At 48.3% G+C, this 13,744-nt stretch overlaps 2 protein-coding genes across 3 annotated transcripts; both read right to left on the bottom strand.

Moving 5' to 3' along the window:
* Positions 1-8,966: 8,966 nt before the first annotated feature.
* On the bottom strand, positions 8,967-9,814 carry TMEM239 (transmembrane protein 239). Of its 2 annotated transcripts, none has more exons than XM_087444894.1 (2): positions 9,745-9,814; positions 8,967-9,436 (listed from the first exon to the last, which is right to left on the bottom strand). In XM_087444894.1, the coding sequence occupies exons 1-2, from the start codon at positions 9,812-9,814 to the stop codon at positions 8,967-8,969; spliced, it is 540 nt and encodes a 179-aa protein (XP_087301020.1). The 2 variants fall into 2 exon arrangements, with proteins under 2 accessions (XP_087301020.1, XP_087301019.1); XM_087444893.1 differs by lacking the exon at positions 9,745-9,814 and adding an exon at positions 9,585-9,652 and having other exon boundaries at positions 8,967-9,501.
* A 370-nt stretch (positions 9,815-10,184) lies between these two features.
* On the bottom strand, positions 10,185-10,782 carry C21H20orf141 (chromosome 21 C20orf141 homolog). The gene is made up of 2 exons (XM_004433825.3): positions 10,517-10,782; positions 10,185-10,422 (listed from the first exon to the last, which is right to left on the bottom strand). Exons 1-2 carry the CDS (start codon positions 10,780-10,782, stop codon positions 10,185-10,187), a joined length of 504 nt encoding a protein of 167 aa, XP_004433882.1.
* Positions 10,783-13,744: the final 2,962 nt, after the last annotated feature.

The following is a 13,744-nucleotide window of genomic DNA, read 5'->3' as shown; positions in this document are numbered from 1 at the left end:
TGTACAAATCTTTGTATGGACATATCATTTCTCTTTGGTAAATACCTAGGAATGAAATGGCTAGATCATATGGTAGATGTACGTTTAACATTTTAAGAAACTGTCAAATGATTTTCCAAAGTGGTGGTTCTGTTTTACATTCCCACTAGCAGTGCGTGAGGGTTGAACTTCACATCCTCGCCAACACTTTGTGTTGGTGAGTCTTTTTAATATTAGCCATTCTAATGGGTGGATAGCGTGGTTTTAATTCTCGTTTCCACAATGACTAATGATGTTGAACATCTATTCCTGTGCTTATTTGCAATCTCTATATCTTCTTTGATAAAGTTTCTATTCAAGTTGTTTGTTCTTCCTCTCCCCCCACCTCCTTTTTTTAAAACTTATTATTGGGCTTTGAGAGTTCTTTATTCTGGATCCAAGTCCTGTATCAGGTATGGTTTGCAAATATTTTCTCCACGTCTGTGGCTTGTCTTTTTCCTAACAGTGTCTTTTGAAGAACTGAAAATTTTAATTTTGATCAGGGGTAGTTTATTAAATTTTTGTTTTATGGATTATGCCTTTGGTGTCATATCTAAGAAATCTTTGCCTAACCAAACGTTATGTTACTGCACAAAGGGCACAATCTGCTCGCCACGAGACAAAAGCCAATCATCAAGAGGCAAGATGGTGGAAAAGAAAGGGCAGTTTATTACAGCTTGCTAGCCAGGGGGAAGATGGCCGACTAATGTCTCAAAGAACCATCTTACGGGGGCACAAAATCTTACAGCAGTTATATAGGCCGATGGGTTATAGGGGAGAGGGTTATGAATGTTGACCCTCTGGTGTTACAGACTGGCAGTGCCACACCAGATCTTTCAGTTTTCATTGAGGATGGCTATCAGCATACACTCTCTGGGAGTCATCACATTCTTAAGGAACTCAAAATAACAAAGTTATCATCATCGCACCTGGGAGGTACATGCACAAGCAGGGGTCATAAAATCTACAGAGCAGTTAGGTCTCCTGGAGGGTGCATATCCAGCTGGGTTAGTTTGTCAGAGGTCATTCAAAGTTACAATAGGGTTTTTTCCCCTACAGTATGGCTTCCCTCATGTCAATCTTGTCTTGAGTCGGTATCAGTTACAACTACTTTCCTCTATGTTTTCTTCTAGAAGGTTTATAGTTTTAGGTTTTACATTTAGGTCTATGATCTATTTTGAATTAATTTTTGTATATGGTGCAAGGTATGAATTAAAAAAAAAATTTTTTTACGTATGAATATCCAGTGGTTCCAGTACTATTTGTTGAAGACTGTCCTTCTCCACTAAATTCCCTTTGCACCTTTGTCTAAAATCAGTTGTATGTATGTGTGTAAATCTATTTCTGGACTCGATACTCTGTTCCATCGATCTATTTGTCTTTCTTATGCCAATAGCATACTCTCTTGATTACTATAGCTTTATGATGTCTTGAAATCAGGTAGTGTTAATCCTACAACATTGTTTTTCTTTACCAAAGTTATTTTGGCTATTCTAGGTCCTTTATATTTCCATATGAGTTTTAAAATCAACTTGTTAATTTCTACTAAAATGCTGGGATTTTGATTATGATTGTATTGAATATATAGGTCAATTTGGGGAAAACTGACATCTTAACAATATTGAGTCATCCAACCCATGAGCAAGATCTATCTATTTATTTAGGTCTTCTTTAATTTCTCTCAGCATTATTTTGTAGTTATCAGTGTACAGATCTTTCATAGCTTTTGTCAGATTTACCCCTAAGTGCTCATTTTTTTATTGTAAATGATATTGTTTTTTAAATTTCTATTTCTAATCATTCATTGCTAGTACAGAGAAATACAATTGATTTTTGTAAATTGACCTTATATCATAACCATGACCATGTACACATCTTAGTTACTTTGCTAAATTCACTTATTAGTTCTAGTAGCTTTTTTATAGATTCCATTGGATTCTCTACATAGGCAATCCTGTTGTCTGCGAATAGAGACAGTTTTACTTCTTGCTTTCCAATCTGTGTTCCTTTTCATTTATATTTCTTGCTTTATTGCACTAGCTAGGACGCCCAGTACAATGTTGGATAGAAGTGGTGAGAACAGACATACTCGTTTTGTTCCTGATCTTAAGGGAAAAGTATTCAGTTTTTTCACCATTAAGTATGGAATAGCTGTAGGATTTTCATAGATGCCCTCCATAAAGTTGAAGTTTCCTTCTATTCGTAGTTTGCTGAGAGGTTTTGTTTTGTTTATTTTCGTGAGGAGGACTAGCCCTGAGCTAACATCCGATGCCAATCCTCCCCTTTTTTCTTGAGGAAGAGTGGCCCTGAGCTGACATCCGTGCCCACCTTCCTCTACTTTATATGGGATGCCACCATAGCATGGCTTACCAAGCGGTGTGTCGGTGCGCGCCTGGGATCCGAACCTGTGAACCCCAGGCCGCTGAAGTGGAGCGCGTGCACTTAACTGCTTGCGCCACCGGGCCGGCTCCAGGTTGTTTTTTTGTTTTTTTTTTTGATCAAGAATAGATGTTGGATTTTTTCAAATGACTTTTCTGCATCTATTGAAATGATTTTGTTTACTTTTTAGTTTTATATTGTGAATTATATTAATTGTTTTTTTGAATGTCAATCCAACCTTGCATTCTTGGCTTTAAAAAGGAAAGAGGTTGTGATAGAGTAAAGGTGGTATTTCCTCCTCCTCTCAAAAATCACCTAAGCAAAAGTAAAAATGAGAAACAGAAATGTAAATACCATATCTGATAACCAGGAGAGAACAGAAACCCTGAAAAATGAATTAGGTGGATAGGCTGAAAAAAGTCGTGGAATCACTGCTTGGTACAAATCACTTTGGAAATTACTGGGCAGCATTTACTAAAGTTGAACATTTACATACTCTATGATCCAACAATTTCACTTCAAGAGAAATGAGTGCATCTGTCTACCAAAAGACTTGTACAAGAATATTCACAGAAATTTTATTCATAGTAGCCAAAACTTGGAAACAAGCCAAATGTCCATCAACAGGAGAGTGGATAAATAAATTGTTGTCTTCCCATACAATAGGATAGTACACAATAATAAAGAAGAACAAACTACTGATAGACGCAACAGCATAGATACATCTCACAATATAACCTTGAAAAAAGCCAGACACTAGAGTACCTTTTGTATGATTTTGTTCTATATGATTTCAAGAATAGGGTAATCTATGGTGATAGAAGTCAGAATAGTGGCTACCATTCCGGGGAAAGGATTGATTGGGAAAGGGCATAATGGGACTTTCTTGGATGATGGAAAAGTTCTACGTCTTGATCTGGGTGGTAGTTACCTGGACACACACACAACTATGCAAAAATTCATTGATCTGTACCCTCAAGATTTGTGCATTTTACTTGAATGTAAAATGTGTGTGTGAACTATATGTCAATTAAAAGGGAACTAGGATGAGTTTTTTTCCAGGAATGGTTTAGCAAACTAGGAATGCGAAGGAATTTTGTTAACTGGATCAAGGTTAGCTAGCAGAACTCTACAGTAATCTGCATAATTCTTAATGGTAGATCCTTAGAAGCAGTTCCTTTTAAATCAGGGTCAAGCCAAAGGTGCCTATGAACAGCAATTCCATATGGCATTGTCTGGAAATTCCAGCTGGCACGGTCAGAAGATGAACACACAGGAAGAGCCCTATTCTGATAACATCTGGCTGTTAGATCGATGTGGTAGCCTTCAGTTTAGAGGGCTTCACAACTTTCATATATGTTACAAATATTTTGCAAGTGTACAGTATTACATTTTTTAAATTTTTTTGCTGAGGAAGATTTGCCCTGAGCTAACATCTGTTGCCAATCTTCCTCTTTTTTGCTTGAAGATTCGCCTGAGCTAACATCTGTGCCAATCTTCCTCCATTTTGTATGTGGGTTGCCACCACAGCATGGCCCCTGAGGAGTGGTGTAGGTCCCTGCTGGGAACTGAACCTGGGCTCCCAAGGTGGAGTGCACTGACTGTAACTTCTAGGCCACTGGGTGGCCCCTCTCATATCATTTTCAAAACTTGTTTTTTTGGTTAGAAATTTGAAGACACAGGCCAGAAAACATGGTAGAAGGAAAAGATCCTAAATCAAGTTCTGTTATTTTTAAGATGGAAAATATTTGAAAGGTAAGCAGGCAGTATAAAGGAAGCAAGATCCAGAATACTGAAGAGGTGTTTGCTCAGCAGGAAAGAACAACTTGTCTGAAGTTGGTTGCATCCCCACCCTGACAGAACCTCACAAAAGATGGCTCTTTACCTCTGGAGGAATGGGATAATAGACTAGGGCTAGGCCAGGAGTCCCAGATACATTGAAGCCTGCTAGACTGGGCCCTTCCTTCTCCAGGATTCTCATGAGCTCTGCCCCCGATGCCTCTAGGTTTCTGGCTGGGGGACCCAGGCTGGAGATTTGGAATAAGGGGTCAGGAGTCAACGACACTGCCACTGTGATGACAGTGGGCCAGAGATGCCCCTTCCTAGTCCCAGGATCTACTCTCGCCCCCAGCGCCGCGTCTTGGCCGGTGAGATGCCTCTCCTTCCTTCCCTCCCTTCCCACACTCCAGCCAAGCCCGACTCTTCATGCCCAGAGCTGGAGATCTCCGCCAGGGGGCGCGCCTTGCACTATCGGTCGCCGGGTCAGCAAGCTGCGATTCCGGGGGTGTAGACTTTCCGGGATGGTTAGCACCTTCCCTGTGTGGTTGCGCACAGCCCTCCGACCCCCCGCGAGGCTTGGGATTTCCTTCCCAGCCTCAGGCCCCTGCCTGCCCCGCTCTGCCCCCACAGTCAATGCGCCCGCCTCGACGCCCTCCAGCCGTCGACCTGGCCCGTCTCCCGCGCACCTGAGCCTAGAGCATAGCGCGGTGCCCGCACCCCGCACCTGCTCCTAGGGCGACCTCCCCGCGCAGTGCTGGCCGCCACCCACCCCCAAGACGCGGTCTCCACCCTCCTCCTCTGTGGCCACCGACTGCTCAGTGAGTGGAGCCGCTCCCCTCACTCCCGAGCCAGGACAGCCTCCGCCTTTCCCCTGCACACAGGAGTCTGAGGGAGAATGCCCCCTCCCGGCTTCTCGCAGCCGGCCCTTAGAGGTTCCCTGGGCGCCGCACAGCCTCCTCCTTCCAGGGACCCCTCTCCTTCCCCCAGTGTGGCCACTGACAACTACGTCTCAAGTGGTGCTCCCCAGCGTCATCAGCCCTCTTGACGCCGCCCTCCCGGACCCTCCCGCGGTCCGGCCGTACTCACTGCTCCTTGTTCCTTGGGGCAGAGGAAAGTCCTACCGGGCGCTCCTGCTCCCAGGCGCCCCCAGGATATGTGTATGCAGCTGTGGATCTCCTCTGTGCTTTGTTAGATGCAGGGCCCCTCGCGGCTGACACCTTCTCCGCTCCGGTTCCTTATGCCACCCCACCCCCCTCCAGCTTGATCTGATTATTTTTCTGGCCAGGCCACACGAGTTACGGGATCCCCACCCCCATCAAAGCAGGCTGGGGGGTGGGGTGGGGGAGGACCGGCAAAGATACAGACCCAGCCGCCGAGGTCACTCAGGCCAAACAACTCTCCCTTCTTGGCCCAAACCGGAAAGGCTTACAACTCCTTCATTCCAGCATGTTCTTTCTCCCCAGGCTTGCATTTTTAGGTTTTTTAACTCTAAAGGGATGACTTTTTCTACATTTAAAAGAATTTCAGGAATTGTGTTCTTGCTATCGTTTTTCTTTCCTCTCTGCAAGGTCGCTCACTTGATTCCTTTTTATCTGCATACTCCACTCCCATTCAGCTGCCCCTGGAGTTCGCCATTCCATTGTTTATGTTTTGTTTTTATGTGTTCTTGCCAAAAAAAAAAAGTGTCTTGTTTTGCTGACATGCATTTTAAATTTGTATAAAAAGAATTGTATTATTTCTCTTTCAGTTTCTTTTCTCTCAACTCTAAGATTTCAAGATTCATCAGTGTAGCTTCACCCCTTCTAACTGCCTGCTGCCTCCTCTCCACGGTGCTCATTACCTTTCCCATCTCCTGCCATCACCAATAACAGCACAATCATCATTCTCATACACATCCCCTCTTATGCAGCACTTCTCAAACATTAGTGTCCTCGTGTAGCACCTGGGAATCTTGTTAAAATGCAGGCTCTGATTCAGCAGACCTGGGGTGGGGCCTTTGACTCTGCATTTCTAGCCAGCTCCCAGGTGATGCCTATACTACTGGTCCTGGGACCACACTTTGAGGAGCAAGGCCCTTATGGGCCTCTGAGAATTCATTTTGGGTTGCTGGGTCACAGGGTATGTGTTGATCTAATTTGATAAGTATTGCCCATCTGTTCTCTGGGATGGCTGTAACACCTTACCCCACACCAGCAGAGCAGGAGGGTGGAAGGTATATATTTATGTAAGGGAAGAAGGCCTTCTCCTTGCTCCTGCCCACATCCAGTCCCCCAGTGTGTCTGGTCTGGGCCAAAACCTCCTCTCTCCCTTAATCAGAATGGCCCCAAGGCTCCGGAGTGATGTCCCTGGCCAGCAATGCACGGCTAAGTCTATGATGGACCCAAGACTAGCATCCTGGCCTCTGAAAGGAGCTTTAAGAACAGGCATTGGGAAGCCATGGAGTCTTCAGTTAGGTTGTATTTCCTCCATCGCTTTCCCATTAGTAGCTGTTAGAGTGGACTAGGACTCAAACAGCCCAGGCGTGCCACTGGCAAGAAGCTGACTTCTCATTTCTAAAATGGAATAGTAACAGCATGGCTACAGTTAGTGGTGTGAGGAGTCAGTCCAGGAACTTCACCCACATGCCAGGAGCCCTAAGACAGGCATTTTTTTTTTAAATTTTTTTTTGTGAGGAAGATCAGCCCTGAGCTAACATCCATGCTAATCCTCCTCTTTGTGCTGAGGAAGACCGGCTCTGAGCTAACATCTGTTGCCAATCCTCCTCCTTTTTTTTCCCCAAAGCCCCAGTAGATAGTTGTATGTCATAGCTGCACATCCTTCTAGTTGCTGTATGTGGGACGCCGCCTCAGCATGGCTGGAGAAGCGGTGCCTCGGTGCGCGCCCGGGATCTGAATCCCGGCCGCCAGTAGCGGAGTGCGCGCACTTAACCGCTAAGCCACGGGGCTGGCCCAAGACAGGCATTTTTGCCTTTGTTTTACCCATGAAGACAATGAAGTTCAAGAAGGCTTAGCAATTTCCAACAAGGCTGTGGAGCTAGAAAGTGACAATGCTGGGATTTGAACCCCGCCTCAGCTAATACACCAAAGCCCACACTAACCACGAGGCTATGCCACCTCCGAGTTCTGCTTTGCGCTCACTACCAGGCCTTATTTCAGAGAGAACCACAAGGGAACAGGAAGGAGGTGCCTGGGGTTTCAGGCACTGATGCTGAAGGCATCTAGCCAGTGGCATGCAGGGTTATGAAACTCCACAGCAAATGGGTTTTGGCAAAAATGAACCCAGGTTCTAGGGGCTGGTCCCCAGGGCCTGAATATTTAGGTGGCAGAAGAGGGGGACTTTGGGTCTAGGGCTTTAGGAGCAAGATTTTAGGGTTAGATATACAGTGGGGTTGGGACTGGGGGGGAGCTGGGGAGGGTCAGGAGGGTCCGGAGTGGCTTGGGGTCAGGTGGGTGGTTCTTAGCTGTGGGTAAAGCTGTCTATCATGTGCTTACTCGGTAATGACTGGTCACTCACTGTTTTGTTTGGCGAGTCAGCAGAGGGAACAGCCAGCATCCTCGGCATCAAGGGATGCCACCTTCCAAGGCCTTCCAAAATGTGAGCAGCTTGCTGGGTTGGTTTTAGAAACCCATGGGCTACACTTTCCCCACTCACACAGCTGTGCAAGCATCTCCTGGCACCAAGCCCCAGCCAAGCATTTCACAATCAGAAGAGTTCAACATCTGCACGTTTTGAGAATTCATAGCATAAGACCTTTAACATCTTGTCCATTCCCATCCATCCTCTGTTTACCATCGTAGAGCCCAAACTGTATCCATGATAGAGCATTTCTCTGAAGGCCTAGGGAAGCTTCCTGCTCTTTCAATGGCCTTCGGGGTCAAAAGACCTTTTGAGCCTAGAGAATGTTCTTAGAGTTCAAGACAATATCTTACAGTTTTCTGGTCTTTACAAAGTACTTCACACACTGGTATTGCCTTTGACTCACAATGACCCCAGGACAGTGTCAGGACCCACTTAACACTGAGGTTCAAAAGAATTGACTGGCCAGGGCCACACATTGTGTAGGTGGGTGAAACGGGACGTCTTGTTCGTTTTTCGATAACAGACTTTAGGAGTCTTAAAGCTTAGGTACTCTCTGGGACCCTCACTACCCTAGTTGGCCCATTTCCCAGACTTAGGGATGTGGACTGAGCAAGACGTAGGACGTCTAGGGAGTGAGGGATGACTGGGCAGAAAGGTCTGGGAGGTGAGTTAGTTGAGGTCTCATGGGGCTTCTGGCCAGCCCTCTCTCAGCTAGGTTTCAGTCAGTGGGTCTTTTCTAGAGCCTGAGGAAGTGAAAAGAAGGAGTTGGTGGCAGGAATGGCAAGTCCAGGGGTACCCAGGTAGAAGTTCTCAATGAATCTGAAGCTGAGACAGCAGAGCAGCTGCAAGAAAAAGATGGTGCCAGTTGCTAAGGGGGCCCCAGTGGTGTCACCACACCCATGTGGGAGCTCTTGGTGGCTTGGCCGAGCTCTTTCCCTGGCTAAGCCTTCTGCCCTGTCCCCTCTTCTCAAAGCCCTTGAGCCCCTACACCAAGTACCTGCAGCGTCAACTTGATGGAGGTGCCCAGAGGTCAGGCTAATCTACCCTGCCGGCTCCAGCAACATCACGCGTGACCCAACCAGTGCTAGGGGTTGGAGGTCTAGGGCCTGCTGAGGCAGGAAGGCCCTGGTCCCACTGCCCTCCCTCTCCCCTGGGCCTCAGGCCCTAGGCCAGGGCTCAACAGACACAGGCAGCGGGATGGGGTTGCCCTTCTATTGGTCCAAGTCCTGAGCGTAGCCTGAGTGAGACATGGAGGTGAGGAGGCCCACGAGGCTCAGCAGCGTGGAGAACAGCAGCAGGAAGGAGGCGGTGAAGAGCAGGGCGGGGAGGGCACTGAGCACTAGCAGCAGGACAGCCGGCAGCAGATGGCTCCACGCTGCAGCCACGACAGGCCACAAGGAGCTCAGCAGGTGGGAACCAGTAGTGAAGAGAGCGTGGCACAGCATCAGGGCCAGCAGCAGGTAGAGGATTCCCTCTAGACCCCACAGCACACGCTGCACTGGTTGCCGCCAACCCGATGTGGTCCACCACTGAGTCCAGCTCCGGGGCATGCGGCACATGCACCAGTGCACCCAGCCCTGCCACGTGACCCAAGCCGACCAGGGCACTGCCGGCTGTGGCCCCTCGCCGGCCCCAGTGGCATCTGTCTCCATTCGCGGCTGCTGCATCACGGCTGGTGCACCTGGGGAGAGACCCAGGCCAGCTGCAGGAGCAATCCTGGAGATGCCTGGGTCCTCAGGGCAGGAGGGGGTGCAGGGGTCAGGAGGGCACCAGCATGGGTGGGGTGAGGCTTTGAGCTGGGGCTTGGGTCTTACCTCTGGGCAGAGCCACCTAAGTCATGTTGCTTCCTGCAGTGCCCGGGACGGCTTGGCAGCCAGAGGCGAGCCCCCACTCTCATTCGCTCCTACCCTCCCCAGAGGAGCCCCATTGTGACCCGGGCTGGGGTGGGGTCCAGCCAAGAGAAGAGCCACTCCAGAGTATGAGGCTCACCTGAGCCCCTCTCCATGGACCCTCCAGGCTGGCAGGGGAGCCTGGTAAGCCCATAGATGTAAATTCTCATGCTCTCTTTTGTGAAGCCTTCTCTGGATTCCTGTCCCTGCCCTGTTGGCTGATATCCAGTCCCACTCTGCTCTCTTGCAAGTCTTTCTGGGCACCCATTCTCTAGAGCTACAAAGGAAACCAGAATGGCCACCCCCAAGCTGCAGGCTCTGAGATGGCTACCACATCCTGCCTTGGGCTCCTTACCCTTTATCTCACCTTCTATCCCTGCCTTCAGATTCAGACCCAGGTACCCGCTGTCCATATTGTGGGGCTGGAGGTCCCCTGAGGGTCAGGCTGGGAATAAAGGGGTACCCTCCCGCCTGCCCAGCCCAGGATGGAGGAAAGGAGGCCTGAGGAAACAGCATGGCCAGTGTATTTCAGGAGGGCACTCAGGCCCAAGGATGAAGGCAGAAAGCCAGGCCAAGCAGGGCCAAGGGCATGCCATGGGCTCCCAGGAGCAGCCGCACGCCCAGGAGCAGCAATAGCAGAGCCTCCTGGAGTCTGAGTCGTCTCGTGACTGCCACTGTCGGCAAAAGTAGAGCCTCCTGCTGTCCTGGCCCCTCGCCGGCCCCGTGACTCTGGCCCCCTGTGAGAAGTGTGTGCTGTGACTGCGTGGAACCTGTGGGCCTATGGAGAGAGACGGTGGCAGCTGGGCTTCGAGAGGTTGACCACCTGCTCGCCTGCCTACACCTGCCCACTTGCCAGGCTGCTGTCTACTTACCCGTGGAGCAGGTCAAAGGCCAGGAAGCTGACTAGTAGCAGCAGCAGCAGCAAGGCTGGGCCAGCCGTGGAACAGACTGCCCAAATTGTCATTCCCAGTGCCCCCAGCCCTAGGACACTGTCCAGGAGCTGGGCAGGGCTAGGGACCCAGGGGGACACGCATGGACCCACTGGACTACCTGACCCCTTCCCAGCACCCAAGACCCTGGGGGGGACTGGGATAGGATAAGCAAGGGCTTTGGGCCTGGGTAAGTAGCCCTGGGTCATGGAAGGAGGTGAAGGTTACAGGAAAGACTAGTGCTGGGAGGGAGTGTGGGGGGTGGGAGTGTGGTAGGGGGTGGGACCCTGACAGACACTCAAAGGTGAGCTCAGGGAGTGGGAAATTGGGCTCCTTGGGAATCTCCCCCTCCCCACATACCCACCCACCCAACCCTTCTCACCTCCTCCCACTTCGATCAGCCATTCTGGGACTGGGCAGCTGGGACATTGTGACCTATTGCCAGGTGGGGCCCTGAGGTAGGAAGGGGACTGCTGCTGGTTCCGGCCTCATAAGCAGCTGGTGGCTTAGGTGGGGCTTAGCTAGAAGGAGGTCAGCAATTTCTGAGAAGTGAGACTCACCGTCTTGCCTCAGCTAATTCTCTGCAGTAGGGCCCTCCCTTGGGGATCTGAATTGCCAGGAAGGCATTCTAACCCCATCACTACATGGGCAGCTGACCAAGGGAGGAAGGGCTGCTTCCTTTGTTCTGTAGGTTCCTAGAGCTGTGTGTCCAGGGGCAAGTCATTCAATCTTTCTGTCCCCAGCTCTCTCCCCTGAGAGTAGGGTGATGGTGCCTGTGGGCCCTTGTAGGGGAGTTTTCAGGACTCAGCCCTGGAATGCAGAGATAGGCTCTGCCAGGAAGCAACCTGAGGCTTTCTGGGGCTGGGCTCCCCTGTGACCTGCTAAATGGGGGTGGGGCAGGAGGGGTTGTTTAGGTGTTCTAAACACTATGGTTTGTGGGAGGTGGATACTGAGATTCGAGAAATGGCATAGAGGATGTGAATGTAAGAAGGCTACAACATAGTAACCCCCAAACTGGAGGTTAAGGTTACCCTCTGAGGATGAAATTAAGGAAAATGAACATGTAATGAAGGGATTGGTCACCTGGAAAAGAAACCTATCCCCACTGATAATCTGTAAATGGGTGGTGCTTATGGAGGTTCCAGCACATCTCAGTTTAGTGACTTGAGAGGCAAGAGGGAAATGGATCATAATTGAAAGAACTTAATCTTGGTCCACATTTCCTACTTTGAAGGAAAACTTAGGGGTGGGAGGAGGAGGACAGTGGCCATACAGCCTCTAGGAGAGGAGGAGACAGAGCAAGAATTAGGCTGCATATCTGCCTCTAGTGGGCCCTGTCCAAAGACTCAAGCCTGGTGGCCTTGGCATCTTTGGTGGTGATGGGCTCAACAGCCTATAGAGCCAATGATGGGACCATTCATTGATTGCCCTTACTCTGGCTCTTCCCAGAGCAATAAAGCAATACCCACAAAATTCTGAGAGAAAATGATTTCTAACCTAGAAATGTATATCTGTCCAAATGATTATCAAGTGTGAGGCTAGAATAAAGACATTTTAAGCCATATAATTTCTCAAAAAGTTGACCTTGCATACACTCTTTCTTAGGAAGCTACTGGAGGATGTGCTTCAGCAAAACGGAGAATTAAACTGAGAAAGAGGACAATGTGGGATTCAAGAAATGAGGCTAAACACAGGAGAGGGATGATGAGAAAGGCCTGGGATGCCAGCTGTGCTCCCAGGTGATGAAAGCAAGTAACCCAGCCTGGAATCAAAAGATAGATGCTCCAGCAGGGATGTCTCCAGAAGAAAATGAGGTTGATTATCTGCTGTTTTTAGACATATTCAAAATAAATGTTAAGTTCTGTTGGAGGCTTTGGGATTAGATTAGCAATTGATGCTTAGAAAACCAAGCAAAGATAAAACAAAGTAATTACTAACTCCAGGGAACACAAAAAGTTGAGCGATAATGTTTACATGGTCATAGTATAAGCACTGAATATTGACTCCAGTGAGTTAGCCCTTTTGAGAGGATGGAAGGAGGGGAAATGTTTGTGTATTTGGGGGTGTGTGGCGGGGAGGGTGGTAGGAAAGCTAAATCCTTAATTCCATAGCAGGAAATCCACAGATAACATCTAAATTGAAAAATCAAGAAATAACAATAGAAGCATAGAGGTAAATACAAGGAGAAATAACAAAAAGAATTAAAAGTGGTTGACTTGGGAATGGAGAAGCATAGAAAAGAGTCTTCTATTACAAGCCTACATGTGATTTACCTTGGAAACTATATTCTGTAGTATTTTGATAAAAATGATTTAGTTAAAAAAAGCAAATCAATATAGGGTTATATTGTAGAGATCAGGAATATACTCTCCCAGGATGAATGATATACCAATTTCCTAACGTTATGTGGATGTACTCTTGTGGCTTGAGATAAAATTTCTAGTGATGGTATCACATACCATCAAACTTAGAAGGTGTGAATCTCATGCGTTTTAGATGGAGGTGCTCTAAATCTCCATCTAGTGCTTCTCAGTCTGTAATGTGCACACGCATCTCCTGGGGTTGAATCCTCTGGGGATCTTGTTAAAATGCAGATTCTGATTCGGTAGGTCTGGGGCGGGACTCTGCATTTCTAACAAGCTCCCAGGGGATGCTGGTGCTGTTGGTCCTCGGCCACACTTTGAGGAGCAAGGCTTTCAAAGATATTGATGCACAAAAGAGAGACAGCTGGGGTAGGTGGTGGTGAGGGAAGGATGGGCATGTGGGGAGATGCCTTCCTGTGCATCCAGGTGCCACATCAATGGCGAGTCCCCATCAATGCTCACCTGCATCATAGGGAGAGCATCTAGCAGGGAGTGAGTTCTGCCTCAGCACCAGGGACAGGAGATTAGGAGGCACAGGCAGGCAGTGGATTCCACTACTTCTCTATTTGTGCAGCCAGACACATAGCCTCCTTTCTTTTCTTGATATTGTTTTATTCCATCCATGTACGTGGGAGCAAGAGGACTGTATTAAGCTGTTTTCCTCACCTTTAATTCATCTAGTTAACTGAGGGGCCCCCTGGAACCACATATTAGATCACTTCATCACCACAGCAACCCTGAGAGGAAGGTATTATTGTTCCCATTTTACAAATAAGGAAACTGAGGCTCCGAGAGGTGAGATTACTGT

The sequence above is a fragment of the Ceratotherium simum genome, chromosome 21 (genome assembly GCF_057802395.1).
Source record: "Ceratotherium simum simum isolate JZ-2026a chromosome 21, ASM5780239v1, whole genome shotgun sequence".
NCBI lineage: Eukaryota > Metazoa > Chordata > Mammalia > Perissodactyla > Rhinocerotidae > Ceratotherium > Ceratotherium simum.
The sequence above is the reverse complement of the archived record's forward strand: the minus strand, read 5'-3'. Positions and strand labels throughout refer to the sequence as shown.